The sequence below is a fragment of the Meleagris gallopavo genome, chromosome 6 (genome assembly GCF_905368555.1).
Source record: "Meleagris gallopavo chromosome 6, MGAL_WU_HG_1.1, whole genome shotgun sequence".
Taxonomy (NCBI): Eukaryota; Metazoa; Chordata; class Aves; order Galliformes; family Phasianidae; genus Meleagris; species Meleagris gallopavo.
Window position 1 is genome coordinate 34,698,445 of NC_139409.1, and position 15,921 is coordinate 34,714,365.

Consider the following 15,921-nt stretch of genomic DNA (forward strand, 5'->3'; position numbering starts at 1 on the left):
TCAGATAGGATATATATTATACATTGGCTCCAGGAATAAGTACTTCACTCCAGATAACATTAGCCATTGCAGGTGCTCATGGAGGCAGGAAGGGGAATGCTCTCCCCCACAGTCAACTAGATTGCATCCTGCCAAGGAGCTGGTGCAGTGGAGACCTGGTGTCTCCAATTAGCCGAACTTCTCTTCAGCTGCATCAAGAACACTGATGATGTGCCAAACATCTGTGGGCTTGCAGTGTTTTGGTGGACTTCTTAGTCACAGATCTCCTGTGCTGGATGGAGGCCAGCTATTTTGGTCCTGGCCATCGCAATAACTTTCCAAGGAATGGTCCATCCAAGAGCCATTTAGTGTCTATTTTATTAACTCCTTCAAGAGATTTTTATCCAGCTTTATTTGGGCTAAATGCTGGTTTGATTTCTGCTGCACATTCGTCTCTGTGTAAAGCTGAGGCAGGACTGTTTCTGCGCCAAGGAGAGGCCCATCATTGCAGGAGACAAGAGAACAAACATTCTCACAGTATAATCAATCTTATAGAGCAGATGGATACAGTAATTAGAGCAAAAACAATTTTGCCAAGAATATTAACATTTCAACAGTTTATCAGAATGGGGGTGTTGACACCGGTCAATAATTTTCTGATTATTGCGAAAACATCTTAAGTTGTTGACTGTTTTGCGTGAAATAGGACAGACTAATTTTGGCCTCCTGACCTTGTTTACAGCAACGAGAGGTAGCACTCCCACCAAAATACTTTTTTAAAAGACAAACAAACAAACATGTGTTTTTCCATCATTTGAAGGTATCGTAGGCCATAAAGATGTACAGGGTTTCCAAAGAGCATGTTTATTTATATTTTGCTCAGTCTCTTGTTACTTGGGTGCATGTTACAAAAATTTAAACAACTGTTGCCAACAGTTAGCACAAGTCAAGCCTACCCATTCCTCCCCCTCTTCCCATGCATGGATGAGATAAACATCATGACTATGAGCCCAAAAGAAAGAAAAAAAATGAAAAAGAACTGAGAATAATCCAAGACCATCAAAGTTTGAAACCTCTGTTCATGGTGTAAGAAATACTTTCTGCTTGGTTTCTACCAGCTGAGTAAAAATCAGGCAACTATGAGACATGGGATGAAATACTGAAGTTATGTATATGTACATGTTAAGTGAGGGATAAAACATTTTACCACTGTTAGCATGTATTTCCAGTCATTTGTCTTTTGTTTCCTTTTTGCCCTTCTCACTTAGTTCTTTCTTCCATTTTTTGAGTACCGAGGCAGTCCTTTCTGTTCACATTTTCTCTCCTCACTGCCCCTCATGTGTCTCTGTGCAAGATTCTCCTTGTGCTTATTCAGTTCTGGGCCCACTGGTGCTGCTACACAGACCCAGTGCACCAAAGCTTTACCCCATGCTGAAAGGCACTCCCAGCTACTGCTGAAAGGGACAGCAAGGTACTGTGAGATAACTGCAAGTTATGCAGCTGGATGTGAACTCCTCAAAGAAGTCAGGACACATCCCCTGAAAGCATTTCTTGTCACTGTAGCTGAGGATTGCTCACATTCAGGTATTGTGAAAGGGTGGATATTAAGATGTAAACACTTTGTTTCATGCTTCACACAAATGAATCATGCAAGTCATGCTCTGGCTGAGACCAGAAAGGAGAAATCAGCAAAAAGGGAATTTTGTTAGCATTGAGAATGTCCTCAGATGTTCATAGCCTCAAAATATGGCAGTACAGATGATTTGATATCGAGGAGCATTGCTTGCAACAAAAAACAGAAAGCTGATGTGTAGTATGGCCTTAAATCAAATTTGTTTAGCTCCAGTCTCAGTGCCAGGTGACAATAAGGCCAGTTCCTACTGTAAGTCACAGTAACACAGGTACTACCTGAAGTTATACTTGGTGGTCCAGGACATCTGTGGGGCCACAGCAGAAGTGGGGGCTCAGGAAACAGGGCTAATGTGTTGGCCACCCACTTTTTTGTGCTCTACCTCAATCTTACCCTTAGGAAGTGTGTTGAAGAGGTGCAATCCAATGGACATTAATATGTCTCAGAAATGATGATATCAAATTGCTTGATCCTCCTTTGTAGAATAACTACAGGGAGCTGTCTATGAGGTCTCATATTCTTTCTTGAGGCAGAAATCAATTAAGCCTTTTATACTACAACATCTTGAGAAAAACACGTTTTTTCATCTTGCCATAGCAAGTAACCAGAGACCAAAAGGAGAGCAAGGCAGCAGTTGCAATAGGAAAGGGGCATCTGCTGCTCAGAGCTCTTGCAGCTGCTCTGTGCTGGATGTGATAGGTTAAAGGCTGGACATAAAAGTCCTTGTGAGAATAATTGTCCCATCTACTAACTGTCTGGCAGTGGTTGTTATCAACAGCTGATGTATTGATTAACCAGGGGAGGGAGTGGGTAAGTGGGAAGAATCATATCTGCACAAAAAAGAGCACACAAAATTAAGGTTAAATCACTATAAATCTGCCCCTGCGAATGCTTGAAGGTCAAGGAAGGGAATCAAAGATCAAGTAGCACTGGCCAGAGTGAGAGTCAGTGCACTAAAGGGCCTGAATCAGCCCAGTTTTTAACCATCAAAGTTTGAGCAAAAGCCTTCCAGAGGGAGGAGGGAGGAGCAGGGCAGCTGGATGCCAAGCCCTAGGGCAAGCAGTGGCAGATGCTGCACGCTGGAGCAATGCTCCATGGGACATGATGCCAGCCTGAGGGTCTGCCTGCACAGGAATGATACATTGGATTAGGCTCTTCACCTTGGCTTCAGGAATGAGCTGCATCAGATGTAAAATGCAATCACATTGCTTTGATCTGCTTGCCCACGTTGCACTTTTTTTTGTGTGAAAAAGGATGTTTACAAACGGTGCTGTGCTCTTGTGTCACACAGTGCCCTAGGGAGGTTCCTGGGGCTGCAGTTTCCGTTCATCGTCTGCTCCCTGATCTCGGGTGTGCATTGCAGAAAGCATTGCCACAGCTGGAGGAGACCGGGGATCAAACCAGCACATTCCCATGATTGTTCTTCTGACCACCCTGTAATGCACCTTAAATAGCTTTGGATTGATTTCACATGAGGGAATGATGCAAATATATATCTATTCTTTCCAATTGTCCTGGAAGCCCTCACTTACCCACGTTTACCAGCATGAACCTTTTTAGTGGGCTTTTGAAGAGGAAAGAATAGATCAGCTAAACATGAGTGAAAGTGGGATGGCTACAAGGGAGACAGAAAGAAAGGTGGCACCCCCCAAAAATGGCCTGGTTTTGTAGTACCATCTGGGTCAAAGGAGCCTCAGTTAACTTTCACTGCAGTTAGAACACAGTTATGAATAGTGAGTGCACACACACCATGGTGATTACTAAAATGCTTTGGGTAAAACATTTTTGTGCTGGGATGTGTGGGAGGGAATGCGTTGTAAATAATGAGGTGACCTACTCCTCAATGAAATTATTCAGTCCAGTGGTTTTAAAATCTGGTTATGAACAAGAATAGATAGTTAAATGTGCAAAATGCACTGAGCACACCTGAACGAGAGCACAGTGCTGGTTTCAGACCTCTTGAATCCATCTCACTCATGACTAGGCATACTCAGAACAGCCATTCCCCTTGGTATATTTCAAACATCATCACTGTTTGTATTACAAGAAATACTGAGTTTTCTTTCTGTGTTCACTACTCATGATTTAGCAGGTATTTATTAAAGAAGCAACCTGCCACTATCTTTTAGCAAGCTTTCTATATTTAACCTTTCCTCTGAAACTACTTCGTAGCTCTGATCCTTATTTCTGCCTTTTTGCAGGTTATTTCTGTACCTACATCCTGAACCGTGAGTGCTCTTCACTTCATTTTTCCTAATGTCTAACTCAGATTTCCTTTAGGTAAAAGTAGTGCAATTCTCCAGTCATCACTAGGCATGACGCTGGGTTTGCAGTCAGATATTTCTTCTCCTCTCTCCTCTATTTCCATCTCCTTCAGTCTCTCAGCTGATGTTGAATCCATATTAGGCAGGGGATAAAGCATTTTGCCCACTAAGGCAAGCCAACAGCAACACCTGTACTTATTTCCCAATCCAAGCTGTCATGATGATAATGATAAAGAATTACTTTTCCTGCACTTCTGAAAGGACATTCTCGCCTACTTTTCCCTGCTGGGGTTTGCTATAAGGTAAGGGGTTTTCTGAACTGCTTTCCCCATGTAAAAATGTTGCCTGGGGATGTGACAGAGGAAAGGAGAGAGAAGCGATTTTGGAGCATGCTAAGTGCCCCTTTGAGATGGAGTAAGAAGGGATATACAAGAAGGGCAGCATCACCCATAAGGCTGGCCTTATGAATGTTGCTTATTTTGTAACACAAGTAAAAAACAGAGTGCTCTTTACCTTAAACTCTATAATAGGAGAATGTCTGCTGCAAAATCAGGAGCATTCTGTGTGAATTTTTCTGCTCCCATCACTTTCAAATCATTGCAAATGATCCCTTAAGATGCCAATAGCATTTGAAGCCTCTTGAGGGAACAACCTATTCACCCAAAAACTTTACCAAAAAACTGTGCATGCGTATATAGCTCTATGTGCTAACAGAATTAACATTTTTTTTTTTCTGTTCTCTTTCTCTGTGATAAAAATCCAGGCCCTACAGCATGTCTGATTTTTTCAACACTCTTATAGTATGTCTAGTTCAAGGAGGAGTTGAAGCTTCTTGTGGTTGCATGGTGTCCTGCAGGAAAATGAGAAGAATGTTTTACAGCCTGGCTGTTGCTTTAGCATATTATGGGAGTAAGCAACTGACCAGTAAACAGGAGTCCTAACTACATCTGTCATGGCTGCTGTCAGCCTGCAGCTGAAGATGGAACCTTCATGTCCTGCATAGAGGGATAGCACCACAGCACATAATTTTAGGGGACCTCTTTTACTGTGGACAGGTGAGGAGATTTTTGTGTTATCCCAGCTCTCAGGTTAGAGAGAGCAGTGTATTTCTGGTTAAGAACTTTTTCTACAGTGTCTTGGTAGTACAGTATAGCATTCCTGGGTGACCCTCTACTATGGACTCTAACAAAATCCGTTGTTTCATGCAAGGGAAGCTATTATTACTTTGCTGATGCTCCTATTCTCCTCTGTCACCTTCCTCTTCCTTTCCCTGCTTCTGTCTTGGACATATATCCTTTTTACCCCCTTTACTTCAGTACCCTAGAAACTACTGGTCTGGCTTTGCTCAAGGCAGAACCAGCTTTCTGAGAACAGACCCAGCAAAGTCATGTGGCTCATAGCGTGGATGGTGGTCATGGAATCACAGAATCATAGAATGGCTTTGGTTGAAGAGCACATTAAAAATTGTCCCAATTCCTCTGTCTTGTGCAGAGTTGCTACCCACTGGATCAGGACATGCATGGCTATCCAAGGAGTGGGTGACATCAGACACACGCAGTCCTTGCTGCCTTATGGTAAGCTGTGACACAAAGACTTGTGTGTAAACACGAGAGGTGACACCTGGGCAGGATGACCCAGGGCAGGAAAGGTCAGTGCAGAACAATGTGTGTGGGATGTAGAAGGGCTGCCAGCAGGGGAGGGCAGGAAGGCTCCTGTATGAACCTGAGAGCAAACAAACTCTCTGCCAAGTAGCACTGCTCCTGCTCCAAGGAGGATCACTTATTGCAGTTTGAATTATTAGCTCATTTGTTGTAGTAAAAGACTGCGTGGACGCAAGGCACTGTGTGGAGACCAAACTAAAATTACATCTGTGCACAAAAAAGGCCTGGGAGCGTATTTATATCCCTGCTTTGCCATGGGACTGTTATTCAAAGCACAATATAAATCATTATGTAAAAATCAAAAAACCTTTGGTCTCTGCAATGTATCTGACATAAAAACACACAGTTGATGCTAAGCAGAATTGCTAATACTTGATGCTCAAGGAGACTTATGCAGTATGTAATTTACACCGCTATCAATGTATGGGGCATTTGCATTGGCAAATGGACTGAGCAATACTGTTAGGGGTTTTACCAGCACCCAAGTCCTCAATCAGAAAATCACTGAAACCATATGGACGGGAACCATCCTCCTCCACTTGCTGGACTTTTTCTCCTTTTAAATAATTTTTAACCTTTTAAATAATTTCCTTTAAAACCTGGACATTACTTTCCACGTCATCTGACCAATTTAAAGTAGTGATGCAAAACAGAGCTCAAGAAATCCCATAGTGTAGGGCAGGGAGACTTCACAATGACAAACAACTGTTGTGCCCATGCCTGGGGCATCTGAGTGCCCTCAAGCCATGGCCCTCTTGGAATCTGGACCCTCTGTTTTATTTCTGGCTTAAAAAACACTCACTGGAGACTCCAGCATATCTGCATGAATCTTGACACTTAAATATGGATTAATAAGAATCAATGGGGAGTAAAAATACTCCACTTTTTGTGGTAAAACCACAAAACACTGTCAAAACTTAACTTCAGTTTTAGAGTGAAGGCTAAGTCCTGTCAGCCCTGCTCAGAGCACTCAGGTCCCTCTTTTTTAGGGATTTGGCTTTATTCACAGCTTAAATTTTATTCCTAGTAAGCACTGTTATTTCCTCAGACTTCCCTATGTCAAAATACTCTTTTCATGTACTCCTGGTGAAGTCCTATTCAGCAGTGAGTTTTACTCACAACTTCCCAACAAATTGTCTTTTCATCTCTCTGTTCATGTTGCATTTATAAAGAAACTGCTTTGTTTCAGAAATGAAGGCTGATTTCTTAATCTCTGCAGAAATTGAAAGTTTGTTGATAGGATTATGCCAGATGGTGAAAAAAAGAAACAGAAAAGGACATAAGGTATTTTCAAGGTAGTCTATCCAGTCCACGAGTCGAGGTGACATATGCTTGTAGTAGCTTAACTCCTAACAGCATAAACCTCCTGCATCTGCATAATGGCATCCTTAATATCTGCATCACCTTTGAAGATGCTGCTAAGGATTTAACAAAGATGCTTTTGGTCACTCAGGCCAAGATAAAAGCATGCTTTCCACCCACCCACCAGGATCCAAACCCCTATGGAGGTAATATATGACTTCACAGGTCAGTTGACTTGGAAGGTAACCTCAGCTAGGCTAGGACAAGGAAAAGCAAAGATAATGGAAAAGAAACAGCTACAATAATCATGGCTTCTACTTCAGCACCCATAAAACTTAAAAGGATAAAAAGAAATTGCTTTCAAAATAGGAAAGAAAATTTTGTAAATATTTCTTCTTACGCTTTTATAGAATATTGGATTTGTTGCCTCATTTCTGCTAATAGGAATGCTATGTGTATTAGCTTTTAGCACGAAGAGGAGCATACTCCAGGAAAGTGTTTTCTTTCCCTTCTACCCTGGATATGCATCAGTTTAAAAGTGATTTCACTTTTATTTTCCCTGTCAAGCAGCCCTTTGGAGAGTGGTGCTTGGCTCTTCAGACACCCTTAGGATGCCTGTGGCACTGTCCCACAGGTCAACTCTGCTTGTACAGCCTGGGCCACAGCACACCTGGATCCAGTGACCGTGTCACCGAACATGGCGTTCCTTCCCTAGGAATGGAGAACGACAGCATGTGCATCACTCCAACTTTCAACTGCAGACTTCTCTGACTTTGCATACATTCAAAGATCACCAGTTGCGATGGCTTCATCAAGAACATTATTAGCGATTGTTTAAAATAATCTTGCTTAGAAGGGCATTGCAATGTGCAAAGCCCATCTTTCCTACGTACTTTGTGACTATTAGTGATTTTTTTTTTTAATGTTTATACATTAGTGCAAGGAATAGTGTTAGCATAATTCTAGTGTAAAAGAAAACCAGCTGTATCCATTATAAGTGCATTACTGCCAGGAACTGTAAATATGTTTATGCCTGATAGCCTTTTGACTCAATAATATCCTGCTATCTCTGTTGGGCAGGCAAGTTTTTAAACCTACAGAAGACAGGTTATGATTTTCATAACCAAACTGTATTTCTTTTTGAAGTATGTTATCTATATTCAAATATTAAGGTCATTAAAAAAAATCTGCTCATGATTTTAAAGGAAAACAATTGAAATGTCATCTTCAAAGTGGTGACAAGAAGGTACAGTGTGTACTAAGAACAAGTTATATTCCTCACAGTCATACACATACGCAGACAAACCCTGCCGTATCATACCATACAAACAATTTTAATTGTGTAGTTACAGTCAATAACCACTCCTAGTCAGAACATTTCTGCATAAAGAAAATTGTGATACACTTATAAAAACAGCCAGCTGTAACAAAATAACTGGTGTTTTCATAGCAATAAACTCATAAAAAAGAAATACACCTTTATACAGAAAATTTATACAGCTGTAGCTTTAAAATTGATTGTAAACCAAAGGAAGACACATTGCAAACATCAATTATTTTCACATTAATTGCATAAGTTTCTAAGGTGATCTATTAGTTTTATTTACCTAAGCTTATTTGCATGATAGTAAAAATTGCATACAACAATAAGAGTGAAGCTTATAGTATGAATTGCTTGGATAACATAGAGCACTTTTTATAGGCAACTGTGTAAAGCACATTTTCTCTATTTAAAACTTTTAAGACACTTTGTTTTACTGCCCATCAAAATACATTTATAAATAGAAAAAAAAATCAGTATGATAACAAGAGAAGCAATATTACATTTAACGGAAACTTCCAAAAAAATTAATTACAACATGATGCTGCAGGATCTACAAATAAATAATGAGGACTAAATTGTGTTTCACATTTTCTTTTTCATTTTCTTTAAAACCATGTAACAATGAGAATGGAAAAAAAAAAAAATACAGTGACCTTTATTTCCAAAAGAAAACAAATCTGAATTACGGCAGTGCCATATAATACAAGGCATTTGTTGGCATATGTTATCTTTAAACTGCATTCCACAGTCTATAGTTCTTTTGTAACATACAATAGAACAAGAGTAACAAACTCTTTTTATTTTATTTTTTTTAAATAAATGTTAGTTTCCAAAGATCAAGTGTGGAGTGCTACAGTAATAATTAAAAACAAGAACATAATGAAAACAAAAAACAGTAAATCACAAAAGTTGTAATGCTTGTCTGAAGGCTCCAGAATCAAAATCACTGGTATCATGCTTATTGGGTACACTCACAGTGTATCCAGTGAACACAAATTAATATCAAACAATCCTCAACGCTTCATCTGTTGCTGCGAAGCAGTTTGTAAAACAGAGTAAAACATCTAGTGCAGTCTGCATTATCCTTTTTTCAACTTTTGTGCAAGTTTTGGAAGATTCATTGGCCGAACAATGAATAATAAAGGTTTGACAGAACGCAAGATGGAATTTTCATTTCATTAGTAAATACCAGTGGCACTGTTGAAAGAAAATAATACTTTTAGATCAGTCTTTCAGTTCAGCATTAATCTCTGTGTTCCCTTCTACCGATAACTCTTCTTCTAGTTTAACTGAAAAAAGCGTGTTTGCATTTTTGTCTTGGATGCTGTCTTCTAAATCCTTGAGCAACTCTTCCTCTTTGTATTCTGCAACATCTACCTCCAACCCAGAATTGTCCTTCAGCTTTCCATGGTGTTTGAGATAATACCGCTGGTTCTGAAAGAACTTGATGATGGTGTACTTGGGCAGGTCAAGCTGAGCGGAGAGAGTCTGGATTGCTTCTTCATCAGGATACAGGCCCACGTCTTGTATGAAACTCTGTAGGATCCCTAGGGCTTCAACAGAAATCTTTGTTCGTGGCCGGGGCTTCTGACGATTTTCATCTTCAGATTCAGCTGGTGATGCTACTGTCGGTTGCCTTGGGGGGAGTCTGGGACCCGGTTGCTGTTGCTGCTGCTGCTGTTGTTGCTGTTGCTGCTGCTGCTGTTGCTGCTGCAAGACAAAGCACAAAATTATTTTTTTTGTACACGTATTCTTCGTAGCATTTTTGTGTTACCGTGAAAATCCAGGGGAACAATTGCAAAGCTATAGACGATTGGTAAGTTGAAGGAAAACAAAACAAAGGGCTCATTACTGATGATAGTACACTGAGCCCAAAATAAAGGAGAATTAGTAACCCTCTGCATATCTTGCATGTATCTGCATGTGTGTAAGCAGAGACTGGGATAAAGGACTGTCAGGATGCAGGCAGAGCTGTGGCACCCTGGCTTTGTCTGGCTGAAAATGCCGATGACGTGTCATCGGTATAGTTAAGCTGACACACTTTAATGAACGTGCTTCATGAGTCAAGTGCAGACAAGACAAAATGCTAAGTAGGTGACATAGTGTAGGATTAACTTGACCAGCTTAGCCAGAACTATACAAGGGCAAAGTGAGAAAAGTGCCAGATGAGGGCAAACACACAGGAGCTCTGCCAGCAGCAGCAGCTGCTGCCCAAAAGCAAGGGCTGCAAATCTCTAGCAATGGCTGGGGTGAGGGACAGGGGAGATCAAGGGAGGAGCTTTATAGCTAAGTGTGGAAATATCCCACCACCAAACTGAGCTGAGCAGCTGCTGAAGCCTCCCCAAACTTGCAAGCACTACTACAGTCTGTGAGAGCTGGAAGTGCTTAACACCACTCTGCCAAACCCAGTCTTTGCAAGGACAAAGAGACCAGGAGACAGCAACTCGTTATTTCCCAGGCTGGCACTGGCCCATCTTGCCTGTGGCCACGGAGAGGGTCTGTCTTGCCTGCATTCAAGGATCCTGACATATAAACAGGGAACAAATATGTTTACCTACTGCAGTGTTTGTGCTGGGGATTATTCAGTTAATATTTATAAAGCACTAAGATGCAAAGCTTTAAATAAGTTGCACTATTATTATTAGAAGGGAACATACTGCATTCCAAAAACTGAAGCAATAAAAATGAGCCAGTATGCACATCAGAAGAATAAGATAAAGCAAATCATGATGTAAATAATTAACAAGAGCTTAAAATGAAGTTTTGCAAACATGGATTCAGAAACATTCTTAAAAGGTGAGGCACTGAGCCCAAGAGACAGAAATGTTTTTCTCATCCACTGCTGGAGTACAGTACATTATAAGATCATGTTTAAAATCAAAAGTAAATTTATCAGCTACTGTTTTTGTTGACAATTCTTTTGCTCTGCAGCACAGGAAGCACTGGTTAGTAGATATTTTGGGTCAGCAAATTTCTTGTCATATGGTACAAACCACCAGTTATTATTAATAAAAACAGCAGCAAAACAAGCAGTTGCTATCACCACTTTTCATTTCCCTTTGCAAGTCTTCCCTCGACAATTTTTTGTGTGTCAGAAGTGTTTCCAGAGCTTTTGGTTGCAGCTCACTTGCAGACCTCAAGTAGCACAAGATATTGTAGGGGTAGTATAAATATTGGATTGGAAATTTCCTTTTGCAGTGCTGCTTGTGCTCGTGGAGACTTCGTGTAGGTCTCAACACCCACATCAGCAGACTCTGCTTGAGGAGATCATGTTATTGTGTGACATAAATGCTGATGGAATCTGCGCTCTTGTCTCATCCTTATTCACATTCTTTTATGTTTTATGGTCTGCAAGCAGTCCCATTCAAAGCTTCAAACCCAGAGAGATTCAAGACTACTCCCAGCACATTAAATTCTTACAAGACTGGAGGCTTTGTATACACAGTTTGAAAACTTGTGTCTTAGCTACATATTTATGCATCTTCAACAATTAGAGTGCAGTAGAAAACAGACAAGACTCAGGCCCAGTCCCCCAATCCTTTCACTTACAAGTCACATTAAGAGATTACAGTGCAAATGCTTATGTGAATGATATTTGCGAGATCAAGCACAAAACTTTTATCAATAAGGCAGGAAAATCTAAGTAAGTAGCATAGTGATACAGTGTTTATACTGTGCATAAGCTCCTCCTTTTATCCCTTTAATAAGCAATTTTATTAAAAACAATGCACATTTCCAAACAAGTGCTGTTTTATTACTCAATATAGATCTTTCTCTCTTTTTGCTAAATCAAACTGCAAGTTTCCAGGCTTTCACGATTATTTTAGTACTTGATATCCTAAGGGATTGTCTTATTCAGTTTGCTTTATCTTTAATATACACTTGTATTGTTTCTGCCTGTGAGATAACTTTATCCTCCCTAGTTCTATAAATATTTTTCTGCACAGGTGATACAAATGGTACATCAAGGTCTCACCTGAGGTTGAAAACTCTGAAAAACAGGAGCAATATCTGCCCTGTAACAGAGAGCAGCTAAAAAGCTAACCTCAGGTCTTCATGAGAAGAGATTAAAGAGCCTTCAGCTCAGAGAGCTGCAGATCGCAGAATTACAGCACGGCTTGGGTTTGGAAAGGACCTAAAAGGCCATCCAGTTCCAAGACCTCTGTTGTAGACAGGGTTGCCACATACTAGATCAGGCTGCCAGGGCCCCATCTAACCTGGCCTTGAATACCTCCAGGAACAGGGCATCCCCATCTTCTCTGGGCAACCTGTTCCAGGTTTCACCTACAATATTTAGCAGATGGCCATCTGTGCTCCCAGTCTCATGGTGCCTGGGCGAGCCAAAGGCCTGGCCTCCCAAAGCCGAGTGCATGGGTCCTGCAAGCCCTCAGTTCTCTCCCTGGCACGTTGCCCTCGTGCCAGCTCACCTGCGGAGCAGCACCCAGCCAAGGTCCAGCAGTCAGCAGGCCTGGTAAGAAAGCGCCTCTATGCTCTCCTTTCCCAAGGGTGGTGGGAGAGGGGCTCTGAAGGAAAAACAAACAAACATTGACTCATCCCAAGCTCAGCTGGGGTTAAAACTGGCTGAGGAACCAAGTCCCCTTCCCTCGCTCCAACCTGGGGTGATCAGCTGCTGAATACTGAGCTAAGTTTTCATCAGCAGCTCAATAACCTCCTCCTGCTGAGCTGAGCTCCGAGCATCCCTCTGTTGTGGTCAGGAGGCCCACCTAGCAGAGGGCAGCTAACACAGGAGGCTTGTTCTGCCCACACATGGCTATGCCCAAGCTGCTTTGTCACACAAGCTTGGAAAAACCCAAAGTGAAAGAAAAAGTCTGTGTGGTCACAAACTCATCTTTTAATTCAAGTGGCAGACGGCAGTATGCTGTTATCACTTACCAGGAGACCTGTAGTTAGCCTGGCCAGGAGGAAAGAAACACTGATTTCCTTTCCTATGTTTAAAGCATTATTTACTTAGTGCTCTGCTGGATTGGCCAAGGTAAACTAACCTGAATCTGTTCTGCTGGCACATGGATAATGTGGGAAGGCCTGTCACCATGGTGATGAACTGCATTGCTTTCTTGTTCATAAATGGCATCGCGTTCAGGCTGAGGAAGACTGAGGAACCTTCGGATCATGGAGAGATTCTCCCAGAGGGTCCTGTTCTCTGGTGAGGGATCTTCTTTCCAACGTAACAGCTCACAGAGCCATCCCTTGAAAATAACACCAGAAAAACATTAGTTTTTCCTTGCCTTGCAAGGGGCAAGTGAAGGTGAAATGCAGACTTCAGCAGCATTGCATTCTCTCACCTTCTCCTCCAGGAAGTCACAGCTTTCCCTGTAAATGTTGGATGTGAAATAAACATCAACACACTGAGACTGCCACCCTACTGCACAGACCCCTGCAAGCCACGATCATTTTGGAAAGAACATTTTATTTGGTCCCACATCACGGTGCTGTTGATTGTTCAACAAACCCATCGATCAAGGCAGAATCCCCCAACCCCTCCTCCTCTACACACTGATGCCATATACTGTCTACTGTCAGTTTTCTTCTGTTTATCCATTGGAGAGCACCAACACTCTGTTTCAGTAGCTAGTTAATCAGCTGCTGAGCAGTTTTTAAATACTGATGCTACTTCTCTAGACAAGAAAGTACTCTTGGTACCTGCTTTGACCGCAGAGCTGCCTGATGTAAATCATAACGATAGTGGAATTCCCTAAAGTCCTTTTAAAAGAGAAAAATTATTTGATGAGATGCAGGAAAGTAATATTGTGTTCCTATCTACCATGAGAAGAAATGCCTCTGCAGGTGAATTTATTTGAAAATGATTATCTGTTTCAGTATTTTTCTCATAGACCCAGAAAAAAACAGTCTCACATTTTTGCACAGGGCTTGAGGGGGACATGAGGGAACCTCATGTTTTGGACTTACCCTTCATACCTTTTCCAGGTCACCAAACAGCAAGATGCCTAAAAGCACACCAATCCTAAACCAGCTATCTTTTTGGGAAACAAGCTATGGAGCACAGTGTGCATCATCAGCGTATTTTTATATATTAAAATTTAGAAACAAACTATTACACGCATGCAACCTGCATATTTCTTCCTTTTAGCTTCCAGGATCTGTTTTCAAAACTAGGTCTGTGCAATTTTACTTCTTAATGCTGTGGGAAAGATAATGTGACATTTTATTGAATCAACAAATAATATAAATGTACAGAAGCTTTTAGATCCTTCTTACATGTACTGGTAGTTGAAAAATGGTTTATCCAGACTAGTTTACTACTAGATACAATAGATACATAGATACAATATAGATACGTCATTTTCTTGAAGACATTCATATCTTTAGCAGTTAATAAATGCAGTGTAAAAATATTGCCGTGACAGGAAGAGATGAAAGTAAACAAATAATCTTAATGCGTTCATACTGTATGAGAACATATTTAGTGAGGTGTGTATAAAGATTTCAAGTATATGCTCTGGCATAAAAGTGGAAAAGTGAACAAATGACACAGGAGAATATGCCCCCAAGAAACAGAGATAGCATAAAGAACAAATACTGGCAATATCAGAAGGCAAAAATCTGAGTAGGGCCCAAAGCAGGGATGGGGCAGACTCCAGTTTTTCGTCATGCATATGCTGGGTATTAACCTCAGGTTTAAAAAGTTGATTGAGAAATGTGGCCAAATGCTATCCTATAAAAATATAAAATACTGGCTGTCCCAAATGGAACCATACAGTATGTTTCCAAAACAGGAGCAAGTGTCCATGAATTCTCCCTCCACATAATAAGGATCCATGGGATGCGTTACCAAGTTAACTCACAAACCCTCCACGCCCCTAACAAAATCCACACGTTGCACATGGTTCTCTGCCTGCCATGCTTCCAAGGGAATAAACATATGACTACTAGCTTTCTGCAGCAAGTTAAAAGGTGCAATAAGAGAGCGTAGGTGGTTTACTGAGGAAGGAGGGGAGAAGATGAAGATAACAAAATTGAAATCTTTTAATTGAAATGTGGTTATAAAATTTTTAATTAAAAAGGAGAAGATCTGCTGGGAAGCAGAAAAAAATAGTCGTTTGGTTGTCTGGAGTTTGCACTGCTTCACATTAAATCTGTTTGTCCTCTTTCCAACTGTGGTGACACAAAAAGCAGAGCAGCCACAGCAATTAGGTGAAAAACTTGTCCCCCCCAATGACACCTCTTTAAGGTATTCTCACAGACCTAAGAAGAAACTGCACCACACATTTAGAAACTGCATTTCTTTTGTCTGGTGACCATGGGAATCCCAGATGCTCTTTTTGAAAAGGACAATGGAAACTCTTTTTAAGTGATCAATAATAAAATAAGTCCTAAGCAATCACAGTTTATGCTGATTAAATATATTTCACAACATTTTTTTTAACTAAGAAATTCCTTCTCCTCCTTTTCTATGTTTCTACGCTTACTAGATCAGTCCTTAATTTTACTAGTTGCTGATGACTAACATTAGATTTCCAATACTTTTCTATTAGCCTTTGCACTAAAAAAGTGCATTTACTTCTTTATCTAAAAAAGATTTAATGAACTGTAAGATTCATTAAAAAAAAGTATATCTATCCCAGCCTTTCACAAAAACACTGATTTTCAGATTCTGAAGACAGTTGCTTCTGATGGTGCGTAGAATAGACTGCTACTCTAATAAAATGTCTCTTTTCCACTCTGTTCTTCATATTCCTGAAGAAGTAAACAAATATTCTGATGAAACATGTGATGGGCAAC

At 40.8% G+C, this 15,921-nt stretch overlaps 1 protein-coding gene across 9 annotated transcripts in view; it reads right to left on the reverse strand.

Moving 5' to 3' along the window:
• Positions 1-8,149: 8,149 nt before the first annotated feature.
• Positions 8,150-15,921, reverse strand: part of SATB1 (SATB homeobox 1) — a 91,458-nt gene continuing 83,686 nt past the window's right edge. For 6 of the 9 annotated variants that reach the window (XM_085226323.1, XM_085226322.1, XM_085226320.1 and 3 more), the window contains 3 exons: positions 13,164-13,367; positions 12,588-12,683; positions 8,150-9,870 (listed from right to left, as the gene is read on the reverse strand). In XM_085226323.1, the coding sequence (XP_085082449.1) occupies positions 9,385-9,870; positions 12,588-12,683; positions 13,164-13,367 (786 nt within the window). In that variant the 3' untranslated portion in view covers positions 8,150-9,384. The remainder of the gene's footprint in view (positions 9,871-12,587; positions 12,684-13,163; positions 13,368-15,921) is intronic. The other 3 variants (XM_085226324.1, XM_085226326.1, XM_085226325.1) reach the window with 3 other exon arrangements.